This window comes from Candoia aspera, chromosome 3, assembly GCF_035149785.1.
Source record: "Candoia aspera isolate rCanAsp1 chromosome 3, rCanAsp1.hap2, whole genome shotgun sequence".
Classification (NCBI taxonomy): domain Eukaryota; kingdom Metazoa; phylum Chordata; class Lepidosauria; order Squamata; family Boidae; genus Candoia; species Candoia aspera.
Window position 1 is genome coordinate 42380758 of NC_086155.1, and position 24692 is coordinate 42405449.

The 24692-nt window shown below is 36.7% G+C and overlaps 1 protein-coding gene across 1 annotated transcript in view; it reads left to right on the top strand.

Moving 5' to 3' along the window:
* The window catches only part of PLXNA2 (plexin A2), a 483155-nt gene that overhangs the window by 326386 nt on the left and 132077 nt on the right, over nt 1–24692 (top strand). Inside the window, exons 11-12 of the mRNA XM_063297455.1 lie at nt 229–428; nt 20419–20570. Of these exons, the coding sequence (XP_063153525.1) occupies nt 229–428; nt 20419–20570 (352 nt within the window). The remainder of the gene's footprint in view (nt 1–228; nt 429–20418; nt 20571–24692) is intronic.

A 24692-nucleotide genomic window follows, 5' to 3' on the forward strand; every position in this document is an offset into this window, starting at 1 on the left:
TGCCAAATATTAACAAATGACAGATCTTCCTTGGAGAGTTGTGCAGCAGTTAGTCTGCAACAAACAGAAAAAGGCTAATCTCCTGCCTCAAAAGCACTCAAGGTGATTATTTCCGTTGGTGGCAGCTTCACACGGTAGCTTCAGGCCATGCTCTGAGCAGATACATCCCAGTTTGCAGGAGTCTGCCCCCTCTCACTTTCAGCTCAAGTCCCTATTCTCTCTCCACAGTTCATCTGTACAAATGTGCAGCCCAGCGGGAAAGCTGTGGACTGTGCCTGAAAGCAGACCAGAAATTTGAGTGTGGCTGGTGCACTGGAGAAGGAAAGTGCACTCTACGTCAGCATTGTCCCTCCCCTATCGGTGGATGGGGAAGGTGGCTCGACTGGTCAAGCCGGAATGTCAAATGCTCCAATCCACGCATCACTGAGGTAATGACATAATTCTCCTCTATTCAGTCCTGTCCCTTGTTTTTGTTACCTTTTTTTATTAAAAAGCAAATGTGTCTGCATCCTACAGTTGTCTTTATATAGATTAATAAGGTGCAGTTATCTCTATATGCCTAAATCAAGCCATTCTTCCATACCCTTCCCATCAGCTGAAATGTAACAGGAGAGTTAATCTGCAGTGCTGGGGCCTTCAGATCGGAGTAATCTTCCCAAGAAGGCTTGCTCTCCAACTTTTCAGCACACAGAAAAGACTATGTTCACAGTATGTTCAGCTTAAAGCAGTTCTATAGCCATTATGTTTTTTTCATGGATTTGTAACTGTTTTCTTAAATACTAAATATATTTTCATTGTCTGTATTTATATTTACCGATTTGATTATGTGCTGTACCCAGGGAATTATACTGAGGTCTGAGATATGAGCCCACAAAATAAATAATGCCTAAGACTGCAATCCTAACTTCATAATATGCACTGGTCTTGCTTTCATCATACCTCTGCAGACTTTTATCCATGGGCCAATCTTTTCAAGTATCCTTAAGCAGGACATCCCATAAACTCATTGTGATGATTTTGAAACCAGTTAAAATCTTGACTGCTTGTTAACCTTTGTCTTTTGAGCTAATTCCATTCCATTCCTTTCTTTTCTTGGATATCAATCATGCCAAACACAGTATTTAATGGTATATAGCAAATTCAAGTTTCTTTAGTGGATAAAAACACTTTTAAGAGTTGTTATTAATATCACTTGTATCTCACCTTCTTCCAGTGGGGTCCAGGTAGCATTCATAACTCAAGTTTTGCCCACTGAACAGTGCTGTGAATTAGGAGGAACTATGAAAGAGGAAGTTACTAATACAGTAAATTTCATGGTTGGATGGAAATACTAACTTCCCTGACCAAAATGGCTTTCAGTTCCTATTTCAGATCAGTTTTATTATGAATGCTATTACTAAACATATTGCACCGAGGAAAGCTCCATTCACTACAATTAAATTTCAGTTAAATCCTAAACACAGGTAACTAGGAATACATTCTATTGAACTCAATATAACTTACTTCTGAGTAGACCCAAATAACATTGCATTATCAGTTCCACATCCATATGATTAGGAACCTTCTTTCACTTTGCTCGTCCAGATGTAACACATTATTCTTATTACACTAAGGAGGAACAAATAAAGCAGCATGTGCTTTCCTATTAAATTAATTTGTAGTGTCTTTGATGCATGACCAGTATGCACTTTTACTGGCCTTGATAAACCATTTTCAGTTGTCAAACTCAGCCATCAGTATGGGGGTGTCCTTTCTGCCCTTCGGCAAGCATACTAATTAAAACAGGGAAGTAATTAGCCTGTAATTGATTTCTCTGGATTGCAGGCCATTACAGGGGCAATAGTCAGGAAAACTTTGTTCAGTCAACAGCTATCATTGGTACAAACTGTGCTAGCAGTAGCTTTAAATAGCATGTTTAAGATGCCAGATCAAGAAACCATGAGACCAGTATGTCAAGGAGGCTAACTTTTCTCTGCTATCCTATTTTTTAAAAGCTGAATTGCCCCATCATAAAGCAATTATTTGACTTACGAAAGAAAATTTACAGCATGCTTTTTGAACAGGAAACATGACCTGAGGTTGAGGGTTAAGTTTGTTCTTTCAACATGATCCTGTGATCCAAACTGTGCCCCTTCTAATAATTTATATTAACTCAAGATACCCGGCTGAGAGGCAAAGAGAGAGGGAGGGAGAGGGAGATGGTATTAAAAAGAGATTAGCCATCTTCATGGAAGATAGACAACGCTACTGTATTTGGGCTGCAAAAATCCAGACAACACACCAGATGGCAGGAAAGAGACAGAGAAAAATTTAACTCTTTGCCATCATCTAGTAGTTGTCTCAATGTTTGCATCCCAAATACAGTATACCTAATAGATTAGAACCATTGTCTTAGTATTTTTAGAGAGTTCCCAGATGAATTTGCTTTGCCATAGGGTGAGAAATAATGATAAATTAGAATAACTAGTTTTTTTTTTATATTACTTTGCATGCAAGAGAAAAAAAGAAATGGGAGAGAAATGATCAAATGGTTCTCTCAATAAAAAGTTGATGCTGGTGGATACTTGACAAAGCATTGGTAGGGGATCTATAGTGTTCTAAAATTTAAAGATTCATTAATAATCAAAACTTAAATGAAGTCTTCCTTAAAGCCATGCATACTAGATATGCTGCATGGAACAGGTATTTCATATCCATCTATATGTCTTTTCACAGCCATCATCATATTTATTATAGTTACCCTTAATTTTGAAAACATTTTGCTAAATTAAGAGATAGGGAAGAAGGAGACAGAAATTCAGACTTAAGTATCTGGGTATGTACCGAAAGAAGTCTGATTAATAAGTGGACATATAGTACTTTTACAGAGAACATTCAATATTATATTTCTCAGCAAGTCCTGCAATATGTTTTATTTTGGCTCATTCTATAGAGCTGTAGTTCATTAAATTGCCCAAAGGCAATTTGGATGGATAGCTCCCTTGACCACTGTTTATATGAATCCCTTCCTACTGTCTTTGCAGATAATTTTTATTAATAAAACATGTTTAGTAATCAATGTATTACTGTTCACACACAAAAAAAATTGTTCTTGCAAGTTGATGAGTCTCAATTAACTTCACTTGATCAACTTCAGAAGTACCAGGGCCTGAAGGAGGAATTAGAGAGGATGTGAAAAGTGAAGGCCAAAGTGGTTCCAGTGTTGGTAGGGGCACTTGGGGCTGTGACCCCCAAGCTAGGAGATTGCCTCCAACAGATCCCAGGAACAACATCAGAGCTCTCTGTCCAGAAGAGTGCTGTACTATTAAAGCACTCTTAAAGAAGAGGCTTACTCCTTTTACAACTTCTCATTGTTTTGAGATGTAGGGAAGATCTTGCTAGTCCTATCTTGCATCAGGCTTCCAGGAGAACATAGCTCCTTTAAACAAGTCGTCAAGACGCTTTTGCAATGAAACTGCTTTTTAAAATCTACATCTATTTTAATATTATGTTGTAATGATATAATTCTATTAGTGCTTTCTCTTTAATTGCAGCCTACTTCAAAGACAATTGTCGAAATATGATCTTTATGTTGCCAAGCAAATAGGATAAGAAGGCCTATTGCTTGAGATGGTAGGAAGACTGCCAGTTCCCCACTTGTGGCCTTCCTATTCATCCTTTCCCCAGTGGCAGCATCAGTCATTCTTAAACTGATTGTCCTAATAAGCATCACTATCAGAAGAACCCTTTCTAAATATGTTGCTTCAAGGAACCCACTGAGTGACACACATAAGAAAGCTAGCTGAGTCCAATCACCTTGGAAAGTTTCATGCCTCTGAGACAAAGAAGCAGTTGCTCCTGGTGGGACCTTAGCTTCAGTTAACCACCCATTCCATTTTACTACTTGAAGCAGCTGCTTCGTTTTGCCTAATGGAAAAGCTAGCCTGAATAGGACAGTGAATTAAGATCTGTTGTTTATTGTCTGATTCGTATTACTAGATAGAAGCTTACTGATCTATTCCTGGGGAAGAGCCAGGTCATAACCACCTTCCTAAAGTCCTATAGCATTGGGGCAGCCATATGTCTAGGGGAAGATCATTCCAAAAGGCTTACCTGAGACTCTTGCTTCCTCTCAATTTAATCTACCTGATACGATTATTGAAAAGTTTTAAAAATTCAGAGGGAGGGTCATCTAAGGTGTCCTGAGTCCCTTGGAGTAATGGCAAGATAAAAATATAGTACATCAACTTTCTCTAACCTAGCACCCTCCAGATGTATTTTGAATGGCTGGGAATTTGATATCCAGTGATACCAAATTGAAGCAAGTTCTTACAAACAAATTTCTGGATCAGAATAACTGTGTTTTTGGTACTTTGTTAACTACAGAATGAGAATTATTTCAATAAATCACATACACTGAGCTGGCTTGCTGCCCAGCACTGAATATTTCATTCTCCATTTATAGCCACTAGAAACCTAGTAATACTTCTTTCTTTCAGCTTGATTCTCTGTAACAGTCAGATCCACCCACTCTGCCAACGTAATGGTCGCAGTAGATTTTACTTTCATCCCAAGGGGGGTTGTTTCCATGTTTTTTCACTTTTAATCAAAACCTAGAGCCCTCCCATAAATAAATAAATTTGCCTTCTCAGCATTTTAAGGTTGCTCTTCTCACAGAACTCTAAGTGATAATATTAAAGAATTGAAGGTGGGAATTGCAAGTCACCAGAAACAAAATTGCTCATGATTATTTTAAGTCTAAAAAACTGTTTAAACATAGATACCATTTTTAAAAATCAGAAGATTTGGGATTTTTTTCTGGAGCTAAGCAGAAGGAAGAAATAATTCACTGATCTAACAAAGAAATATCTCATAGCAAACGCTCTATACATTGGTTGTCTGTCATTGTTCCTGGGATGGTCACATCTCAGAATCCACTGCCTTGCATTAGGATTAGCCAAAATGCCACAAAACAATTATCAAACTTTTGAGTTCTCAATATATTTTCATGAGACTGGTTGTAAAAATAAATAGACATTAGAGGCAGTTAGAACTAGCTTGATGTTGAAATTGCAAACTAGTAGGAGTTGCTGGCAAACTAAAACAGAATTTTATCCATACCTTAGAAATTAGCTGCATTAAGTACAATGGTAGTATTTCAAGGTAAGGAAAAGTTGCAGTCCTGAATGCATTTATCTGCAACAGATTCCACATGTGTTTTCTTGCAACAAATCTTGGTAGAAAGAATAGAACTTATTTCTGAGTAGACATGTTTAGAACATCACTGTTAATTGGATTAGATTCTACTACGTGGTATGTAGATTTCAGATTGGACCTAGGATTTGGAGGATAAAGATACATATAGTTGTTGTTGTTTTTAATTTATACCTAGCTACCTAGGCAAGGCAACTGAAACATGATGGATTCTGCTTTTTTGAAAGAGATAAAATCAAATAGTAGTACTAATGCATTCCATTAAGATAGAACATTCCTACTTGCTTGAAATTATAAGAGCCAGTATGATGCAGTGGTTGAAGCATTGCACTAGAAGCAGGGAGTCCCAGGTTCTAGTCTGACTTCAGTCACAGAAGCTCACTGGGTGACTTTTGGCAAGTCATTTTCTCTCAACCAAACCTACCTCACAGGATTGTTTATGTGGTGACAAATATGTAGGAGGAGAGGGTGCTATGTATGCTACCTCTTGGTCCTGAATGAAGGTTGAGATATAAATCTCATAAATAGATTTATATTGATCACATTATTCCCTTTTGATATAAGCAATATTATGCAAAGTTTCAGAAAAAGAGTAAGAAATTATAAGGAAAATAAAGTACTATGCATACTAGCCACTACCTTTCTACCTGCATTTCTCCTAACTTTTTCCATCCATTTTTCTATCTTTAGTAGATTTTCTAGAAAAGTAGATAAATTCATCTACTTGCTGTAATTTGTCATCATTTATGTAAAACTTGTAATCACTGACTCCATTTTTCCTGTCAAATACAACTATCTTTGTCTTTGATACATTAATTTTCAGATCTATTCCTCAGTGCATCATTCAATCTATTCAACATTTGATGTAAGTCATTTGAGTTCTCAGCCCACAATATGGCATTGCCTGCATACAAAAGTAGATATACTTTCACATCCCCCACCAACACATTGCTAACAAAAGCAGAAACATTCTTTATACATTTATCCATAAATACATTAAACACCCAAAGGGACATTACATATCCTTGTCTTATTCCTGACCAATAATGAATCATTTGCTAAGCATTTCATTTATTCTGACATGAGTTTACTGCAACCATAGACCACGCTTACCTCATTCAGCAGACAACCATCAACTCCATGTATGTGCAAAACAGGCCATAACTCAAGGCTATTCACTTTTTCATCTTTTCTCTAAATAACAATTCATTTTCTTTCTCACATTCACATATACTAAAGAGCAAAAATCTGGTCTGCACACCTCCTACTTGGCATGAAGCCACACTGGACTTCTCAAATTTAGTTCATTGTCATTGTAACATTTCAAATAGAATTCTTCCCAGGCACACTTAACAAATTAGTCCCCCCACCCATATATTTTTTTCATTCACTCTTGTTATTTGTCTGTTGGTATAAACAGCATTTTTCTAGTCACAAGGCACAGATGCAGCCTTCACATACACCTTAAACAAGTTGCACATCTAGTCTATAAGCAAACATTTCTCAAGTTATGCCACCTACACATGCATTCTTACAAATTTTCAATATTCTTACAGCATTTATTACTTTCTTTTCATCAGTTTGTTTTCTTGAATACTAACATTTATAGCATTTGTTTCAGCTCCATTGTTTCAAATATCACCATATAGTTGCCATACAATTTCCATTTATTCTATTGTAAACTCCTTGTTTAGCCTTCTTCATCTCTTCCAAAACATCTTTTTATTTCCATCAAAATTTCTCTGCACTTTCTCTGTATTTTTTAATCTTAATTACTCTTTGCTCTCTTTGATTACATTCCTGGCAGCTATTTTTTTGTCTATGTACATTATGTAATATTTTTCTCTTTTCCTAATTTTTGGCATTCTTTTTCACTTGCTTGAGGTCTTGCAAAATCTCTCTCCAGTCTACTGGATTCTACCCTCTTAGTCTAAACCACAGATGATGCAGAATCAGCCATGGTTACAGCTAATTAAGATTAGCAATTAACCCAGGTTTTGTATCCACTATTTAAACTGTATTCAGATTCTGAGTTGAGTAAAAACCTAGCAAGCTGTAACCATAGCCAATATCATGACACATTTCATAGTTAATCATAGCTAAACTCAGCAAAGAAAAAGGACTGTGTTTGAAAAAGGTAGTATTAGATGAGAATGTGTTTCATGAAACACTGCATCTCCGCAGCAACCTTTAAATATCAAATTATAAATGAACATTTAGCAAAATGAGATGAAATTTGTCAGAAATAGATTGTTTCATGAAAAGTTTAAGCAGTTCATTGAAGAGGCAAGCTTTTAAAATCGTAATAAGTCAAGAGGGAATAGAGATTAGAGGGATCTTTACTTGTTGACATAAAAAGAAAATCAATAATAGCATGCATGTTAACACAAAATCTTTCCCATTCATATAGCATGTCATTGGGATCCATCCTATGTTCCCCCTGATAGCATAAATCTTCCCCTGTTGCCTGCAGCCTCAGTGATTAAATAAATAAAAAATCAGCTTCCTTATGAACAAGCAGCACTCTGATCTCCAATTCATTTATCTGCAGGGCTCATTAATATAACATTACTGCAACAAACAGCTGAAGCGGGTAGGGGAAGCAGTGTCAGGCTGAATAATAGAGTTGCTCTGCTGAGATAACAGTTGGGTTTGGAATGTACTATCAACTAAGACAGAGACAAGGAATGATTGTGCCAGGCTGATAAACTAGCACTGTGGATGTGCTGAGGCCTTGCTGGGCAAATCCGCTGGGATGTAGCCAGCTACAAATAGAATGGTAGAACAAAATTAGTATGTTTTGGTTTAGCTTTTGCCAAAGCTCTTGTCCAATAGAATATGGTGCTTTATGTTTATGTTTCAGGAACTAATGCTGTATTGTGTCACTATTGCATTACAGAAGAATAATCTGCAATGCTGTGATGGCATAGTGGTCAATGCTACCCATTTTTATGTTGCACTGCATCCCATAGGACAAGGTCATTAAGAAGTATGATGGGATAGAAGAACTGCACAATTCTTACTCTTCAAGATGCATTTGTTTTATGGGAAATGTTTTTTAATCTAATTTAGATTATTTGTAGAAGATTATTATTATGATTAATTCATTCAACTCATTGTCAAGTCATTGTCAACTCTTAGCAACCACATAGATACATTTTCTCCATGACAATCTATCCCTAACCTGGTCCTGCAGAAATTCCAATGATGTGCTCATCACTACTGTAACTGAGTCTATCCATCTTGCTGCTGGTCATTCTCTTCTTCCCTTTCCTTCCACCTTTCTCAGCATTACAGCCTTCTCTAGAGAGGTAGGTCTTTGCGTAATGTGTCTGAAGTAAGATAATTTGAGCCTGGTCATTTTTGCCTTGAATGAGACAACTCAGGGTTGAATTGGGGCAACAACTCTGGGTTGATTTGTTTGAAGTTCCAGTGGTTTGTTTTCTTGACTGTCCATGGTATTCTCAGGAGTCTTCCCAAGCACCAAACTTCTAAAACATCAATACTCTTCCTATCTTGCTTCTTCAAAGTCCAACTTTCGCTTCCATAGAGTGCCACAGGGAATAGCATGGCTTGTACATTTCTGATCTTTGTAGGTATAGACACATCACAGCATTTGAATATCTTTTCCAAGGCCTTCATGGCTGCTCTACCAAGTACTAGTCTGCAGTGTATTTCTTGACTGCTGGTTCCTTTACCGTTGATGGTTGATCCTAAAAGCACAACCTATCCACCACTTTAATATCTTCATGTTAATTCTAAGGCTGGTTGTTCTACCTGTTATCCTTAGTTTGGTCTTCTTGATATTTAACCTTAAACTTTTTTTTTTTACTGTGCTCTTTGACTTTTATTCCTAGGGCTTGCACACCCTTTACATTTTTGGCTATTAGGGTAGTGTCATGAGCATAGTGCAATTTATTGATGTTTCTTCCTCCAGTTTTGAACCATGCTCATCTTCTTCCAATCCACCTTCCCTTAATATATATTTGACATATAGGGTGAATAAATAAGGGGAGAATATACAGCCTTGTCATACTCCTTCCTTGGAACCAGTCTATTTCACCATGTTCTGCCCATACTGTGGCTTCCTGACCCATATATAAATTTCTCATGAGGTCAATGAGAAGTTTTGGGATTCCCATTTTTATGAACACTTTCCATAGCTTGATGACTGACACAATCAAAGGTCTTTCTATAATCTATGAAACACATGGTGACTTCTTTTTGATATTCTTAAGCTTTCTCAATTATTGAGTATGCATCATCAATAATGTCTCATGTTCCTCAGCTTTTTCTAAAGCCAGCTTGAACATCTGGCACCTCTTTTCCCATATAGAGCTCTAATCTGAATTGGATGATCATAACCATTGTTTTGCTAGCATGTGAAATGAAGGATATTGTACAATAGTTTGTAAGTCTCCCTTTTTTGGCATTGACCTCTTCCAGTCCATTGGCCACTGTGTCATTCTGCATATTTGTTGATTTAAGCTATCTATGGACTCAAGTAGGCACTTAATGGAAATAGGAACTAATACAGCGTTAGTTATGAAGAAATCATTGGAGTGGCAAAAAATGATAAATTGGTCTCCTGCTTCATTTTGGTTTCCTAAGCCAAACAATCCAACTACATTTTATTTATTTATTTATTTGATTTGATTTGATAGCCACCCATCTCAACAAGTGATTCTTTCATGTTTCCAACTTTGGCATTCTAGTCTCCAGTCACAAGCAGCACATCATGCTTGCATGTTCTGTCAATTTCAAATTGAACTTGATTATAACACTTATCAACCTCCTCTTCTTCTGCATTAGTAGTTGGAGCACAAACTTGAATGATTATCATATTAAAAGGTTGTCCACAAAATCTAATAAATGTTATTCGGTCATTGATTGCATTGTAGCCAGGTACTGTTCTTGCTATACCCTTCCTAACAATATAAGCAATGCTGTTTCTTCTTTGTTTTTCATGTCCTGAATAGTAAACAATGTGATCTTCTGACTGAAAGTGTCCAATCCCAGTCCAATTCAATTTGCTGATGCCTACGATGTCAATTTGTAGTTGTTTCATTTCATCTTTCGCTGTGTTGAGTTTTCCCATGTTCATGGTTCTTACATTCCATGTTCCTGCTGTAATTCTGTCTTTGCAGCTTCAGATTTTCTTTTTCTGTTTTGCAACTAGACATTCCAAAGACTTTAATCTAGCCACAGCACAAACACCATTGTGTGTGTGTGTGCCTTCAAGTCAGTCTTGACTCCTGGTGACTGCCTGGATAAGTCCCAACAATTTTCTTGGCAAGATTTCAGAAGTGGTTTGCCATTGCCTCCTTCCTAGGACTGAGAGAGAGTGACTGGCCCAAGGTCACCCAGCTGGCTTCATGCCTAAAGCAGGACTAGAACTTATGGTCTTTCAGTTTCTAGCTGTTACCTTAACCACTACACCGAACACTACACTACAGTGGCTCACCAAACACCATCTGAAATATCCTCAGTAGCATGTTGGGTGCCATTCCACCTGAGGGGCCCATCATCTGACACTATAATGTCAATTGTTTTATGTTTTCTGTTAATGCAGTTTTCTTGGAAAATATGCAGGATTGTTTTCCTATTGCCTTCTCTCACGCAGTACGAATTGATGCCTTTGCCATTGTCACTGAGCTAATAATCTGCCTCCAGCACCTTCCTATATTGCTGCTGCCCAGGATAGGTGCTTGCTTGGGCAGCTGGGATCACCTTCATGCCTTGGGTGACCATGCTGGGAATATTTACTCTTGGCATACACTCTTATTCTTCACTCATCCCTCCCAGGACACCACCACCACCCCCACCACAATGAGGCAGCAGAGCAGGACTTGGGAAAGGGGAGGGAGATTACTTGTAGGTAGTTCCTGTTTCCATTTAAGTGCCTTCTTGAGTCCATAGGTAGCGTAAGTCATATTTCAGTTTGGTTTACAGCTGCAAACTTTTTAGTAAAAACAAAAGGAGAAGGAAATAATGGCAATATCATAGTGAGAGGTCTTAAAGAAATCTCAGATTATGCTTTCACAGATCAAATTATTTTGAAAAAGCATGCATACAATATTATTTTGGGAGGTGGGAATTTCAACTACCCAAATATTTTTTGGTGTAAAACTATATGAATAATATAAATAAGTCTCCAAACTTATTGTCCTGCTGAAAATTTTAACTTCCAAAATGTGAAATAAGGGACAAAGGAATTGGTGAACCTAGACATGATCTTCATCAACTGAGAAAAACTGGTTGATTGGAAAGCTGAGTATAACTTAACCATGTTATCTTGGAATTTATGATGCTGAGGAAATAAACAATATATCCATATTATTTGCAGGCTACACAATAGTTTTTCATGTGTATTTTTAACCAGCTCTGGGATACCCCCAAAGCATTCTTTAATAACTTCTAACAGTTGATAGGGCAGTGACCAGCAGGATGGAATTTTGCCCTGATCAGTAGTTTAGTCTTTTTATGAACAGAAACACTATGCTAGTAAAAAGGTGGTGGGTGATACTCTGCTGATACTACAGTACTAACAGAAACCTGAAGGTGGACTGAACTTGTGTAACTAACCAACTTCTATTAGATTAGAATTCAATAGCTAGTATTGTTTGTTTGTTTAAGGTCCTGATCTGGATTCACAGCTAGGGCAGCTGCCTGGATTTCTGGCCTGATCCATTTTTTTTTTAAAAGGCCCTATATAAATAGGATCTTTAAAATGTTGCTACCTTCAGTGATTATGACTGAATTTCTCCAGCTGTAATTAATTGAATGCATCTGTTCTAACCCTGCAGCATCATTTTGACACAGTTCCTTCAGAACTGTTCAATTAGTGGCAGTTAAATCTAGGTCAGATTGGATATCTGGTTTGGGTATTTTCCAGGTCAAGACATTTAGAAAATAGAAAGGCAACACAGCCTTTGACACTGTAGTCAGGTTTTGTTATCTCAAGTTGGTAAGAAATTTGAACAGCCTCTCAAAAAGGAAAAAGAAAAAGAAAGTCAAGCTGTGGGTTTACTGAGAGGGGGCAAAACATCTCAATTTGTCATGCAACCGCTTCAGCAAAAGCATTTTTAAAAATAAGCATACTGTTGTAAGGGAAATAACTGTCAAGAACCATAAAACATTGCATATAGGTGATCTGTAAACATTAACAGTAGCAAACCTAAAGAGTGCGTAGTATAACATAATGCAATTTGATTTTTGTATTATGTCTTTTGTAGACACATGATGCTTTGCAGAGGAAAATGATACAAGACACACTACAGAGTGTGAGTTACAGAAAGCAGACTCTAACAGACACTACATGATGAATAGATTAAAGCTTTTTGTCCCCAGACTGAATGCATGGAAGAAAATGGGAACTGAGGCAAAGACAAGAGAATGAAATAAGTGTTTTTAAAGCACAACTAAGCCTATATGAAATGGAAAGTATATGATTAACAGTCTCTGTAAATGGGGATTGATATTAAGTAATATGGATTTCAAGTTCTAAAATAAATTGAGTCAGAAATAAAGTGGAAAAAAGTTAAGAAGACACCTTAGAGAGGAAGGAATAGAGCAAGGAAATTGACTACGTTTAGGCTGGGCTGAATTCACAGCTAGTCCAAGATATTTGCCTCCCTGTGGCAGGGCAGCACCTCATTCATTTTAGACTTCAGATATAATAATGATAGACTACTTTTTGGCCTGGTGGCTACATCTGGAATTAGAAAACATGTTGTGAGCACTTCCATAAAATGGCAGTCATAGGTACAGGTTGTATTTTCAGAAAATAACTGTCATGATAGGTGTAGCCAATCACAAAACACACATTTGGCAGAAAATAAACTAGTCTTTCTTGCTAACAAGAAGCATCTGCAGGATCCTGCTGCTTGAGCAGACTGACAAAAGCAGTGGCATGCTGTTGCACCACAAGTACCATTTTAGACATACATGCAGCATAATGACACATGTAAAAAGCGGGGCTTGTGTTGTAACACTGTGATCCAGACCATCAGTTTGGCCTCCCTTGCACCACCTTAAATCTCTTAGGATATTCTCTATCCTTAAGGGTTACATTTATCTCCTTTTTCTGAACATATCCAAACAAAGTACCTGATGAGGCCACTGTTTTCTAAGAAAGGTTATGGGACATTCTTGTTTGTTTGTTTTTTAATATGATATTAGAAATATAGTGCTTTGGTTTTCAACTTGGCAATTCCCCTTAAGGATGGCAGGCCAGACAGACTAAGAATTTGCTCCAAGTTAAATAGTGGTTTAAATCTATTTTATCCCCTCATTTACAATGGAAGAAAGAAAATACAGAACCAAGAAGACTACAGAATGCTATTCCTTCCTGCTTCCGCATTGCCATACTGTTGCTGGCAAGATGCTTGGAAATGTCAAAAAACTGAGGTTTGGATGCACGTAGACTTACCCTTTTACATGCTAAGTAAATCTTGCCTTAGGCAATTTTTGCAACAAATGTAACAGGCTAGGAATAGATGGGTTCATTTACTTCAGAATGTGGGAAGCTAGTTCATTTTTGTTTGAGGTCCTAGGTTTTTGGCCCATTGTCCTGTCCTGGTGACAACAAAAGGAAATCTAATTCCCAATATGCGGAATAGGGTAGAATTTTTACTGGAATGGAAAATTCACTCTGAATGTGATCAGTGGATGGATGACTCTCCAGCATGTAAGGAACAAAGAAAAGAAAGGTGAAATCCAACAATGAAAATACATTGAAAATTCATTAAAATGAAGCTCATTCAAAATATTGTATAATCTCAGTTAATTTTGCTCTAGGACATGTTCTTTGATTTTATAAAACAAAGATTTTTAAAAAACTGGATGTTCAAACAAAAATTAGGATTGTGACTTAGTTTATATGCTGAAACTTTTTGAAAACATGAATTGCAATGTTGCCTATGCCAGACCATAATGTGCCAACAAGTTGAGTCAATACATTGCTATGATTGTTCCAAAACCTGGCTGTCCAATTTTAAAGAAAACATTTACCCAGGTTGTACTGCAAGCCCTCATTGGAACCAGGGATTGGTATTATATCTTCTGATTACTAGTGCCCGTCTGTTGTTAACCTCATAAATACTGGGAGATGGTTGTAAAGATACCCTTTTCTGGATTTAGGAATTGAAATGTCTATGTCAAAGAGGTACTATAAATAGGCTGCTTTTAGTATTTAAAAAAGACATTTAAGGAGGTGTGATACCCTAATAAAATATGGTATTTAACATTCAAAGCTTGTCCAAAGTGGAACTTAATGAAGTTCTCCAAAGTAACTGTCAAGCCATTTAAGGTTACTGGCTTTAACAGAAGTCTATAAAAAGGAAGCTTACTTTCTCAGCAGAAGTTTCTGCCACCAGCTGCAGCCTCCCACAAGTTTTCTTACATTTCACCATAATAGGCATAGCAGCTGCCTCCACAGTTCTTGGTTGTCTGACATGAATCAGAAGCTGAAGGAGCAGGATACATATGCTGGATTAGATATTACTTCTAGCCTTGAGAGTGGGTTAGAATTAGGTTCATAGCAGCTAGAACAGAAGAAAACATTGCATGATAAAATGCAATTTAAGGTCTAGTGGTTGCTTAAAAGAGAGCTGAGTTTGCTGGTAATACCTTTAAATAATATGCCATGCAAACTCACATATCTGGTTTGAAACGTCTGAGCAGGCACAAGTTGATGCAGTTGTTGAGAAATTATCCTCAAATCTATATTCGAATGATGGTTTATTAGACTGAGATCAAATTATATCACTATATAAAATACAAAGAAATAAAGTAGCTGGATACATACATACATACATACATACATACTGGATATATATATACATACACATATACATACATACATACATACATACATATATAAATTTTACATAGATAAAAGATAAACATGAAAATGTATAAAGAAACATTAGAAAAAAGAAGAAAAAAAAGTTCAAAAACCAATACAGTTAGAAAAAGAAAAGATAATTAAAGAAGCAAACTTTGCAGCAGCTACAAACAAGCTTATTATTCCTACTCCCTCTTTAAGATTACATTACAGAAATCCCTTGTCCCATATTCAATCCTTTTTTCAATCAGCAAATCCAGAAATCATTTCAAATTTCAAATTTCAGCAAAAAGTCCATAAAAGTTTTCAAGTCTTTTATAAAAGTACTTATTGTTTTATCACTGACCAAATAGGTCAGTTTTGCCATTTCTGCTAATTCTACCATCTTTACAATCCATTTCTCCATTGTGGGTATTTCAGTTGTTTGTTTCTTCATCATTGTGTATATATTAATCCTGGTGCAGTTACCATATATAAAATCAATCTTCTGTAAGTCTTTTCTAATTGATTAACCATAAGTCCGAGTAAAAAAAAAGCTCTGGTTTCATCTTAATATTAATTTTTAAAATTCTTTGCATCATCATATGTATTTGTATCCCCCCCCCCTTTTTTTTTTTGCTTTATCACAAGTCTGCCATGCCTGGTGTAATGTCCCTTCATGTTTTTCACATTTCCAGCATTGGCCAGATGTACCTTTATACATCTTAGATAATTTATCTTGTGTCATATATCAACAGTGCATCATTTTATAAAAATTCTCTCTTAACACAATGTAAATTTCAATCCTTTTCCCCACATTCCTTCCCATTGATCCATCTGTATGTTATAACCAAATAACCAAATTGGTGAGTAAAGAGATTTTAAGCTTTATTATTAACTTATGGAAACAAATTTAAACAAAACCACAGTTTAAGCAGATTAAACAGAAGCATAAAAAGCATAGCAGAAAGAAAAAAATCATAACATACCAAGCAAGATGATACCCAATCTCCCATAGGCTGTCAGGAGCCCTTTAATAAGGACAGCGGAGATACCCCAGGGAAGCTTAATTTCCACAGCAACCAGTGCTCAGGTCTGTGCAGAAGCTCCCAGCAAAGATGCCCCAGGGCGGCTCTATTTCCAGAGCATGCAGCCCTGAGTCTGAGGGGATGCTTCCCAAGACCATTTTCCACACAGCACCCAGTATCAGGGTCTGTGGCCAAGCTCTCCACTCAAGAGGCAATCCTAAGGTTTTTATCAAAGTCTGGCCCTAAAATCTCGTGGCCCTGTTTCCATGGTACCGAGACTGCAGGATCTGACCTTGACTAGATAGTTGCTAGGATCTGGAGCGCCTGTTTATGACATAATCCAAGAACCAGGGAAGCTATACAGATAAGCTAGTGCTAACATAAACAGTCTTGGGGTTTTCTCTCCCCCATTTCAAACAGAAATAAAAAACAATAAGCCAGCTAAACATAAGTATAACTCAAAATAAACTCTAAGCTTCTTTGTGTGAAGGAGAAAATCAAAATATGTCACTTATACTCCTTGAAATATAATTGTCTTCCGCATAGCCACCACACAACTCCAACTCTTTCTGTTGAATTTTATAGTATAAAAATTATTTAGAGCAGGAACCAATATTATCTTGTAAACATTATTGCTGTTCAGAGGCTTGGATTGCGAGAGGTAAAGACGTTTTGTGTCTTCTTGCATGATTTTTCAATAGTGCTTCTACAGTAGTGGTGATATAGTATGCTGGGTGGGATAAAATAAATAAATGCCTTCTCTTATAAGCCTGCAGAAACACACATATATCTCTAAGAATAGCCTCTTCCTCTCAGTAATAATATGATTCTATATGATTATAGAATCTATAAACATTTCCATTAAAATGAGCATTGGAAGATAAATCAAATGCATTATATTCAGTATGAATGAAAATCACACATTGGGCATTTGTGGATCCCTGTAGTGCAGCAGACACAGTATAAGAATTAGAGGTGTTTAATGAGCACCTCTAATGAAATAGATGAATCTTTTTGGTGTTATTTCATACCCCACTGCAAAGGGGAGAAATGAAATTTTGCAAAGAGGCAAATATCTAAGGAAGACAGAATGTATCAATGTATTTCCAAGGTAAATTGGTGTAATGCACCTTCATACTGCAACATGGAGATAGTCATATAAATGTACCCCCCACAAAGACTTAATTTACTACATGATTTTTGCAAAATTTACTAAAAGTAGGGGAAGTAGGAAATGATGCCAGTTCCTGCTACTTATATGAGAACCTATTTTAGTTTTTTAAAGCATTGTTTTAAATACTGTGTGCTGAAAATGTGAGAATCTCAGTTTTCCTTTCTTAATAAAATAACTTTATCACCTCAGTAAATGTGGAAGAAAATTTAAAGATGGAATTATATCACAGTGTTTAAGGCAGTACAAAAAGAGATTAAAACTTAGAAGGCAATGAAAAATTGGAAGTATTTAGGCCTTTAGCATGCATCAGTCTCAAACACTGGGATTTTGAGGTGACAATTCAGATTTGTTTTTAATCTATTAGATGTAGGGTTTACATTAGTATGAATTATAATTAAATATGCATAAGACTCACTCCTTATAAGTATTCTTTCAGTGATGGGAATTCCTTTTATATGAAAAAGAGAAGAGAAGCCAAAATGATCAATTTGAAATATTTCTAAATCTGGAGTCAAGCACTCCTTTTAAAAGAAAAGCTAAACTGTTACTACTTTTTTGGGATTATGTACTCTCTAACCATTAGTAATACTTTTCAATCCACCTTCAATTTGTTTCTTATATTCATTAATAAAATCTTGGTAGATTCTTATTTACTTTTGTTCCTCATGAGAAATGTATTATTTTCAATTAGACCTGGTGACAGTTCTAGATCATTGCTGGATTTTGTAGTTTCAGAATGGGAGGTTAACAATTATTTGATTCTCTGTCCAGCAGCTCCTGATATTCTACTTAAAAAAATAAGCAGTACTTGAATTAAGTCTGCTATCTTTTCCTATATTCCCTCTTGAGCTAAAATTGAGCTAAAATTAGTAGAAATGAAGAGTTAATAAAGAAGGTAAACCAAGAGCAGAAGAAAATGCACCACTTAAAAGAAAAAAATGAAAGATAATAGAAATTTGCTAACAATACAAAGCCTATGTGATCCTAAAGACAATCATCTATATTCATCATTTCAATACAGAACATTTGTTCAGAGAATGTTTATCAATTAAGAAAATATTGTAATAAAAATATTGAATGATGATCAGCTCTGAATAAATTCATCCTTAATTGTGATGGGTTTTTCACCAAGGTTCTCTGTTGTGTTAATTGGTTAATTCTTCAACCAAATCAAAGGAGAGCATTTTTATATAAAATAAAACTAATGAAGGCTGTATTTTTACTTCCAATATTTTGCTATAACAAATTTAGCGGGCAACAAAAGGAATCAAATCATTTTATTTTGCTCATTAATTTATATGCATAGGGACAATAGGCCAACAGCAGAATCCATTGTGAATGATGTTGAGTAATTTCCCTAATTTCTTCATAAATGTATATCCCTGCCCCCAGCAAAAAAGTAAACACATCTATCATGTTTTTGGTTTTACTTTTTTAAAAACAATACACTGGTTTGTTGTTGTTACTAACTGGGCATTGCCACCCAGATATACTGTATATCAATTACAACCCCACTAATACAATCTAGAAAAGTTACAATTTATAAACTACCACCTAACAATTATCTTCATGACCAGTTCATAATCACTTGCTGAAATTGATTTAAATAGAATTTTCTGCCATCAGGTATTCCAATTCCAAAATTATCCTCCCAGAATTTTTTGAGATTTTCAAGACAACCTATCATGCTAAATATGAATGTTGCAGAATGAAATAGATGAATACCATTCCTCAAATGTTCATAACTGATGAGATCAAATTCACCAGTGAAGAAATTGTTGAACTTTACACACTTGAAATCAAATTGGAACTTGTAACCAATCATTTTGCCAAATGTATATTCAACAGGAATGATAATAGTAATAGGATTTCATTATAAAGCTTTAATTCTATAAAATCCCATTTTTATTGATAAACTTATTTTCATATTTTACAAACATTTATCAAGAAATAGGAGAACAGAAATATTGTTTCACTTTACTTCCAAATATGGATTTGAGATAATACATACTAATTTCTTAGTATCAGGAGAAAAGTTCTTACCATAACTGGAGTCCAGTGTTTAGAATAACTTCCTTTGTACCTATTGACATGTTAATTCCTAAAGATATGAAATGTCTCTGCTGAAAGGCATTTCAGATTTAATCTGCCTAAATCTTTGTCATCCTTTTGTTTACATTATATGGTTTGCCTAATCCTGGAATTGTATAGTATACAGTATTAGGATATTTTGCATTTTACCTCAAACGTCCGTTTGTTTAGTAAAAAAAAGGGAGAAAAACACTGAAGCTAAATGTGATAGTTTGACTTAAACAAGCTAGCATGTTCTTTTCTCCCTGCTTCTGGTTTCCCTTCCTTGTTGCTTAACCTGCTGTTTAATGAAGAGTTCTGGAGACCATGCTTGCTTGCTCTTTTTGGCTTATTCTGATAACAGTATTGCCAGGGTTGATGTTTTACAGTCACAGACCATTAAATTATTTCTGCTTCTGCAATGTTCAGAGACCATATTCAGATGTGCTGATGTTCAAATTGCTGTACCTGGAAAGACTGCAGATTTCTTGGGCAACTCACACTTCATTGCATATTAAGTGCCATTTAATGCTTCATTTCCAAGCATCTTTGCATAGTGCCTCATTAAACACATCTCCCCATAGTGATCCTCTCTGTTTAGGTGAACACTTCCCAGTGTTCTTCATATTAGATGTATTTTTAGGTATGTATGTGTATTTTATAGTTAACTCTAATAAATTGAATGCTATACAGCCTATTGATATTCTCTGAGACATGTATATGGATATATGCATCATGATGAGATTCTACATGTCAAAAGTAACCACTAAACCACTGTATATGACTTTTCATATTCATAAGCCTAGGCTGAATATATTGTTTCATCAAAGCACTTAGGGCAGAACTATACAGCAGGAATGTGTTGTCTCATCCTTAGCTACCTCTAGACATATTCATTCAAGCTATTCATTATGATTTCATAAGTACATCCACATTACATTCCTAAGAACAGAGGTGTGAAAGTACTGTATTGTACCAATCAAAGGAATGGTGTGGGGAGAACTGGAAGCTAGATCTTTCTCACAAACTTTGCAGAACCATCTTTATTTTTCTCACCAATTTTTTCTGGTTTTATAGAGCTAAAGTTTGTTTCCATTGTCAACACTGTGTTTTTCTTACTTCCCCAGATCCTAACACTGTCAGGTCCACCAGAAGGAGGAACACAAGTGACAATTCGTGGTGTTAACCTGGGGCTGGATTTCTCTGAGATAGCCCACAATGTACAAGTAGCTGGTGTGGAATGCACCGCACTAGAGGACCAGTACATTATTGCCGAACAGTGAGTTTATGTGGTCTTTATGTGAGCAGATACCCAGATAACAGCATTTAATATAAATACTGTTCTTTCTTACAATAAAGGCAAAAGTTCAATTGAATAGACCAGTGCTAAGAATATTATGGTTAATTGTCATTGTTAAATTTCAAACACTAATTGCTTTAAATAAAGTTATAAGTATAGATAAACCATTATGATAAAATAAGATTTCTCAATGAACTGGATTCCTCGGAGTCATTTTTATTAATGGAGGAAGCAGCCATTGGCCAGTTCCAATTGTGTTTACCTTTGCTTCACAAAACCTTTGCCTGAGCTCTGCTGGCTAGTTTTAGTACAGAGATTACTGGGAACAGAATAGATGAGCCAGTCTAACTTTAGCCATTGCATTGGAGGATCTCTGATGCTTGAGACCACCACAGAAACTGAGTTCAGAGATACAAGAGAAATGGGTGGAATCCCTCATAGTATATCTCCTTCTTTCTCTGCTCAGGAGCTTTCATTTGCAGATAAATCTGCAGAGGTATTGATATGCCTCCTTCAGACACAACTAGTCCTTCCTCCATTCCTCTGGTCATCAAAGGGCCTGGACACTGAGCAGATAGAGTGGGCAACTGGTCTTTCCATTACATGTTGTTGTGGAAAACATTTCTTTATCTAATAATGGAAAGTCCAACAGATAAGGAGAAGGCTCCTTTTATTGTAACAGCAATGGCTATTGGATCTCTCTGCAGGAGCAGATACCACCACTCACGTTCATTGGATTTTTATTTTTGTTTGTTTGTTTGTTTACTTGCACAATACATTGGTTATTACAATTTCATTGGTTACCATAAACTTATGCCAATATACGCTTGAACTATAATAATAAACTGGAAAGAGCCTTCAACAAGCCCCTTGTTCATGTGCAGTTATATATTTCCTTCAGCTATATTTGTTTTAAGGGAAATGTAACTGGGAAAATCACATGATTTTGAACAACGTACTGTATAAGAATGGGAAAGTCCTAAAATAGCTATCACTTTAACCATTGCCTAAGATGAAAATATGCGTACTTTAGTTTGCATAAAAGAAAATGAGGTTTAATATCAAGTAGATGAAGTTTATGCTTTTTAGGCCATTGTGTTATGACTAGCATCTTGTTCTATCTGAAATTCTGTAATTGGGTAGGGTAAGTAATTCTGAATGAGCTCTCCATCCAATATCCCCAGCTATCTTACTTCCTCCCTTCCCAGAATTTGGGAAGATTTAAAAAGTTGATTGACCTTCTGGTGCCCACCGCCTTGACTTGTAAAATGGCCATTTTTTCTCCCTTTAGCTTTACAACCAACTTGTGCTCCTGGATGAAAAGGCTGACTCTTGTTCAGTTTCCTAGTCCTCCTCCCCCAACTGCAATAATCTGGGCAGAATCACTTCCCTGACTTCTCAACCACCAAGAAAAAGGTCACTAAAGGTGACTTTCCATAGTACTGACCTGCTCAGCGCTTCTCTCTCTTGTCAGGCTCTTCTGACTTTCTTGCCTCCCACTCTCTTCGGATGGAAGGGAGGTGTGTTATTGGCTGATGAGGAGGAAAAGCTGATTTTACTATTCTTTTAAAATAGGGTGCGCAAAACATCAGAAGTTAATCTTCCTCCCAAAGTTGCCTCAGAGGATTTCCAAAAGAACACCGGAGTGATTGAGGTTTTCCTCATTGCTATTTTCCTTTTCTGGAGATTTTCAATAATGTGATAAATAAAATAGACAACTCCAGGAAAGGCTAAAGGGTGATTTTCTATTACTAACAAACATCAGGGACGCAGTGGCGCTGCGGGTTAAACCGCTGAGCTGTCGATCGGAAGGTCGGCGGTTCGAAACCGCGCGGCGGGGTGAGCTCCCGTTGCTAGTCCCAGCTCCTGCTCACCTAGCAGTTCGAAAACATGCAAATGTGAGTAGATCAATAGGTACCGCTTCGGCGGGAAGGTAACGGCGTTCCGTGAGTCATGCTGGCCACATGACCCGGAAGTGTCCTATGGACAACGCCGGCTCCAAGGCTTTGAAACGGAGATGAGCACCGCCCCCTAGAGTCGGACACGACTGGACTTTACGTCAAGGGAAACCTTTACCTTTACCTTTAACAAACATCAAGCTGTTCCTTAGAAGATGTTTGATTCTCTCAAGGTCCTTAGTGGAAGCTCTCATGGCTGCCTTAGTGTCTGCAGCTATCATTATACATGTAGGGGAAAATGCCTAAACACTCAGGCAACAGAGGAAAAGAGAGACTTCTCAGGAAATCTCATGATTTTCTACATTATCTATCGATCAATCATTACTCCAAGATTCAGAAGTAAATCTCATCTCTTGAGGTACTTGGCTTAATTTGGAGAACCAATGTAAAATACAGCTAAGCTGCAGACAAGAATGAAGCCTTAAGCATAACAGTTACTCATTACAAAGCAAGGAATTCAGAGCATTTTTATATCTATGTTCCAAAGTTTAAATTCTCAGCTTCTTTCTCTCTTCTTTCTGAATTAATGGATACTTGGAATTTCATCTGATGATCTTGGATGGCTGTCATATGTTTACATAAGGGACCTCTCTAGCTTGGGGTTGGTTCCTACCAGCTTCAGCTCTTATACTTTCAAGGCTGCTACAACCACCTCTAATTTTGCTAGTGCTTCCATCCTATGGCTAAAATAGTGGTTGGAGATCATCCATATGGTTCTTCATGAAATTGGACAGATAATCAATAAACTGGCAAAGGCTGTGGCCTTTCTGGCTGATGCCAACTTAGGCATTATTCAATTCTCAGTCAGGGCTATTGCTGTAAATGTTACAGCAGTCAGCAGATGAAGTATTAGAATGTGGATTCCAAATCAAAGTTGGTCCACTCAAAGAGGGCACTTACAGAAGACACTTTAGATGAGGTTTTAATTGAGCCCTTGCTGGGTATACGATATGTATTGTTGATTGGATGTGCCATCTTGTTTCTTCCTATGTTCTGTCTTTGGATTACATGTTTGTTATGTGGTTTTATGCTGTGAGCTACCCACACCACAGTTGACTTGGGTCAGGCAGTATTTAGGTTGCAATGAATGAATAAATAAATAAAACATAAAAAGTTACTTCTTCCCTTCTAGAAGCCTTTTATGTTTCTTTAGTCCAGACCAGAACTTCAGATGTCAAAGACTGCAAAACCCATTGACCTTACTCCAGATTTCAGCCCAAACCATAATAAACTGAATCATGTGATTCTTCTACTAGTTAAATCCACAGAAAGAAAGCCACAAACATCAAAATCTAGTGGGAGGAAAAGATAAGGTGCTTTTGTTCCATTGTAATATTAAGTTGCATTGAATGCTTGACTCCTAAATACACTACACTACAGTGATGCCGTAAAGTTTAACCTTTTTTCCCTCTGCCAATGTTAGTTTCATTCACTAAGTCACACTTGGTGAAAAATATTAGCTGTTGTTAAATCCATTGAATATCTTCTACAGCTCAGTGTGATAGAGCCAGTGCCATCAGCAGAAAAATTATACAGCACCTACTCAAAGTTTTCACAAAATAGGGACTGGAAACAGTAAGACAGAACTGTCTTCCCTACACTTACAGCAAGCGTATCTTCATATATGTATTCTACCCAGTCAGTAAAAGCTTCTTAGTTTAAGAACTAACTAAACTAAGGATTCTATGCAGATCTCCCACTCAGCCTACCTTCTGCACCCTGGATTTGCACCAGTGATGATGGCTTATATTAAGAGTCAGGGAGTAAATTGATTGCCTTTTCTACAACAGGGACTGAGAGATGTGCAGGCAACATTGACATGTTTGCAACACCTGGAATTCTTAGTAAACTTTGAGAAGAACTATCTATCTCTTTAAAATTGCTTACAACATCTAAAGGAAATTCTGGACATGGAGAAAGCTATGGTGTTTCTTCCAGAGTTAAGGAGACAGATCACACAACAATTTGTTAGGTTAGTCCTTCAAGGATTGATCTTTAGTCTATAGTGAGACTTCAGGGTATGTGGTGGCCTGAATAAGTTCAGTGCCATGGGCAACAGCCCATTCTCAGCCTCTGCAATGTCTTCTTCTGCCATTCTAACCCAAACTTGTTTCAAAACTCATTCAATTTTGCTAACACAAAC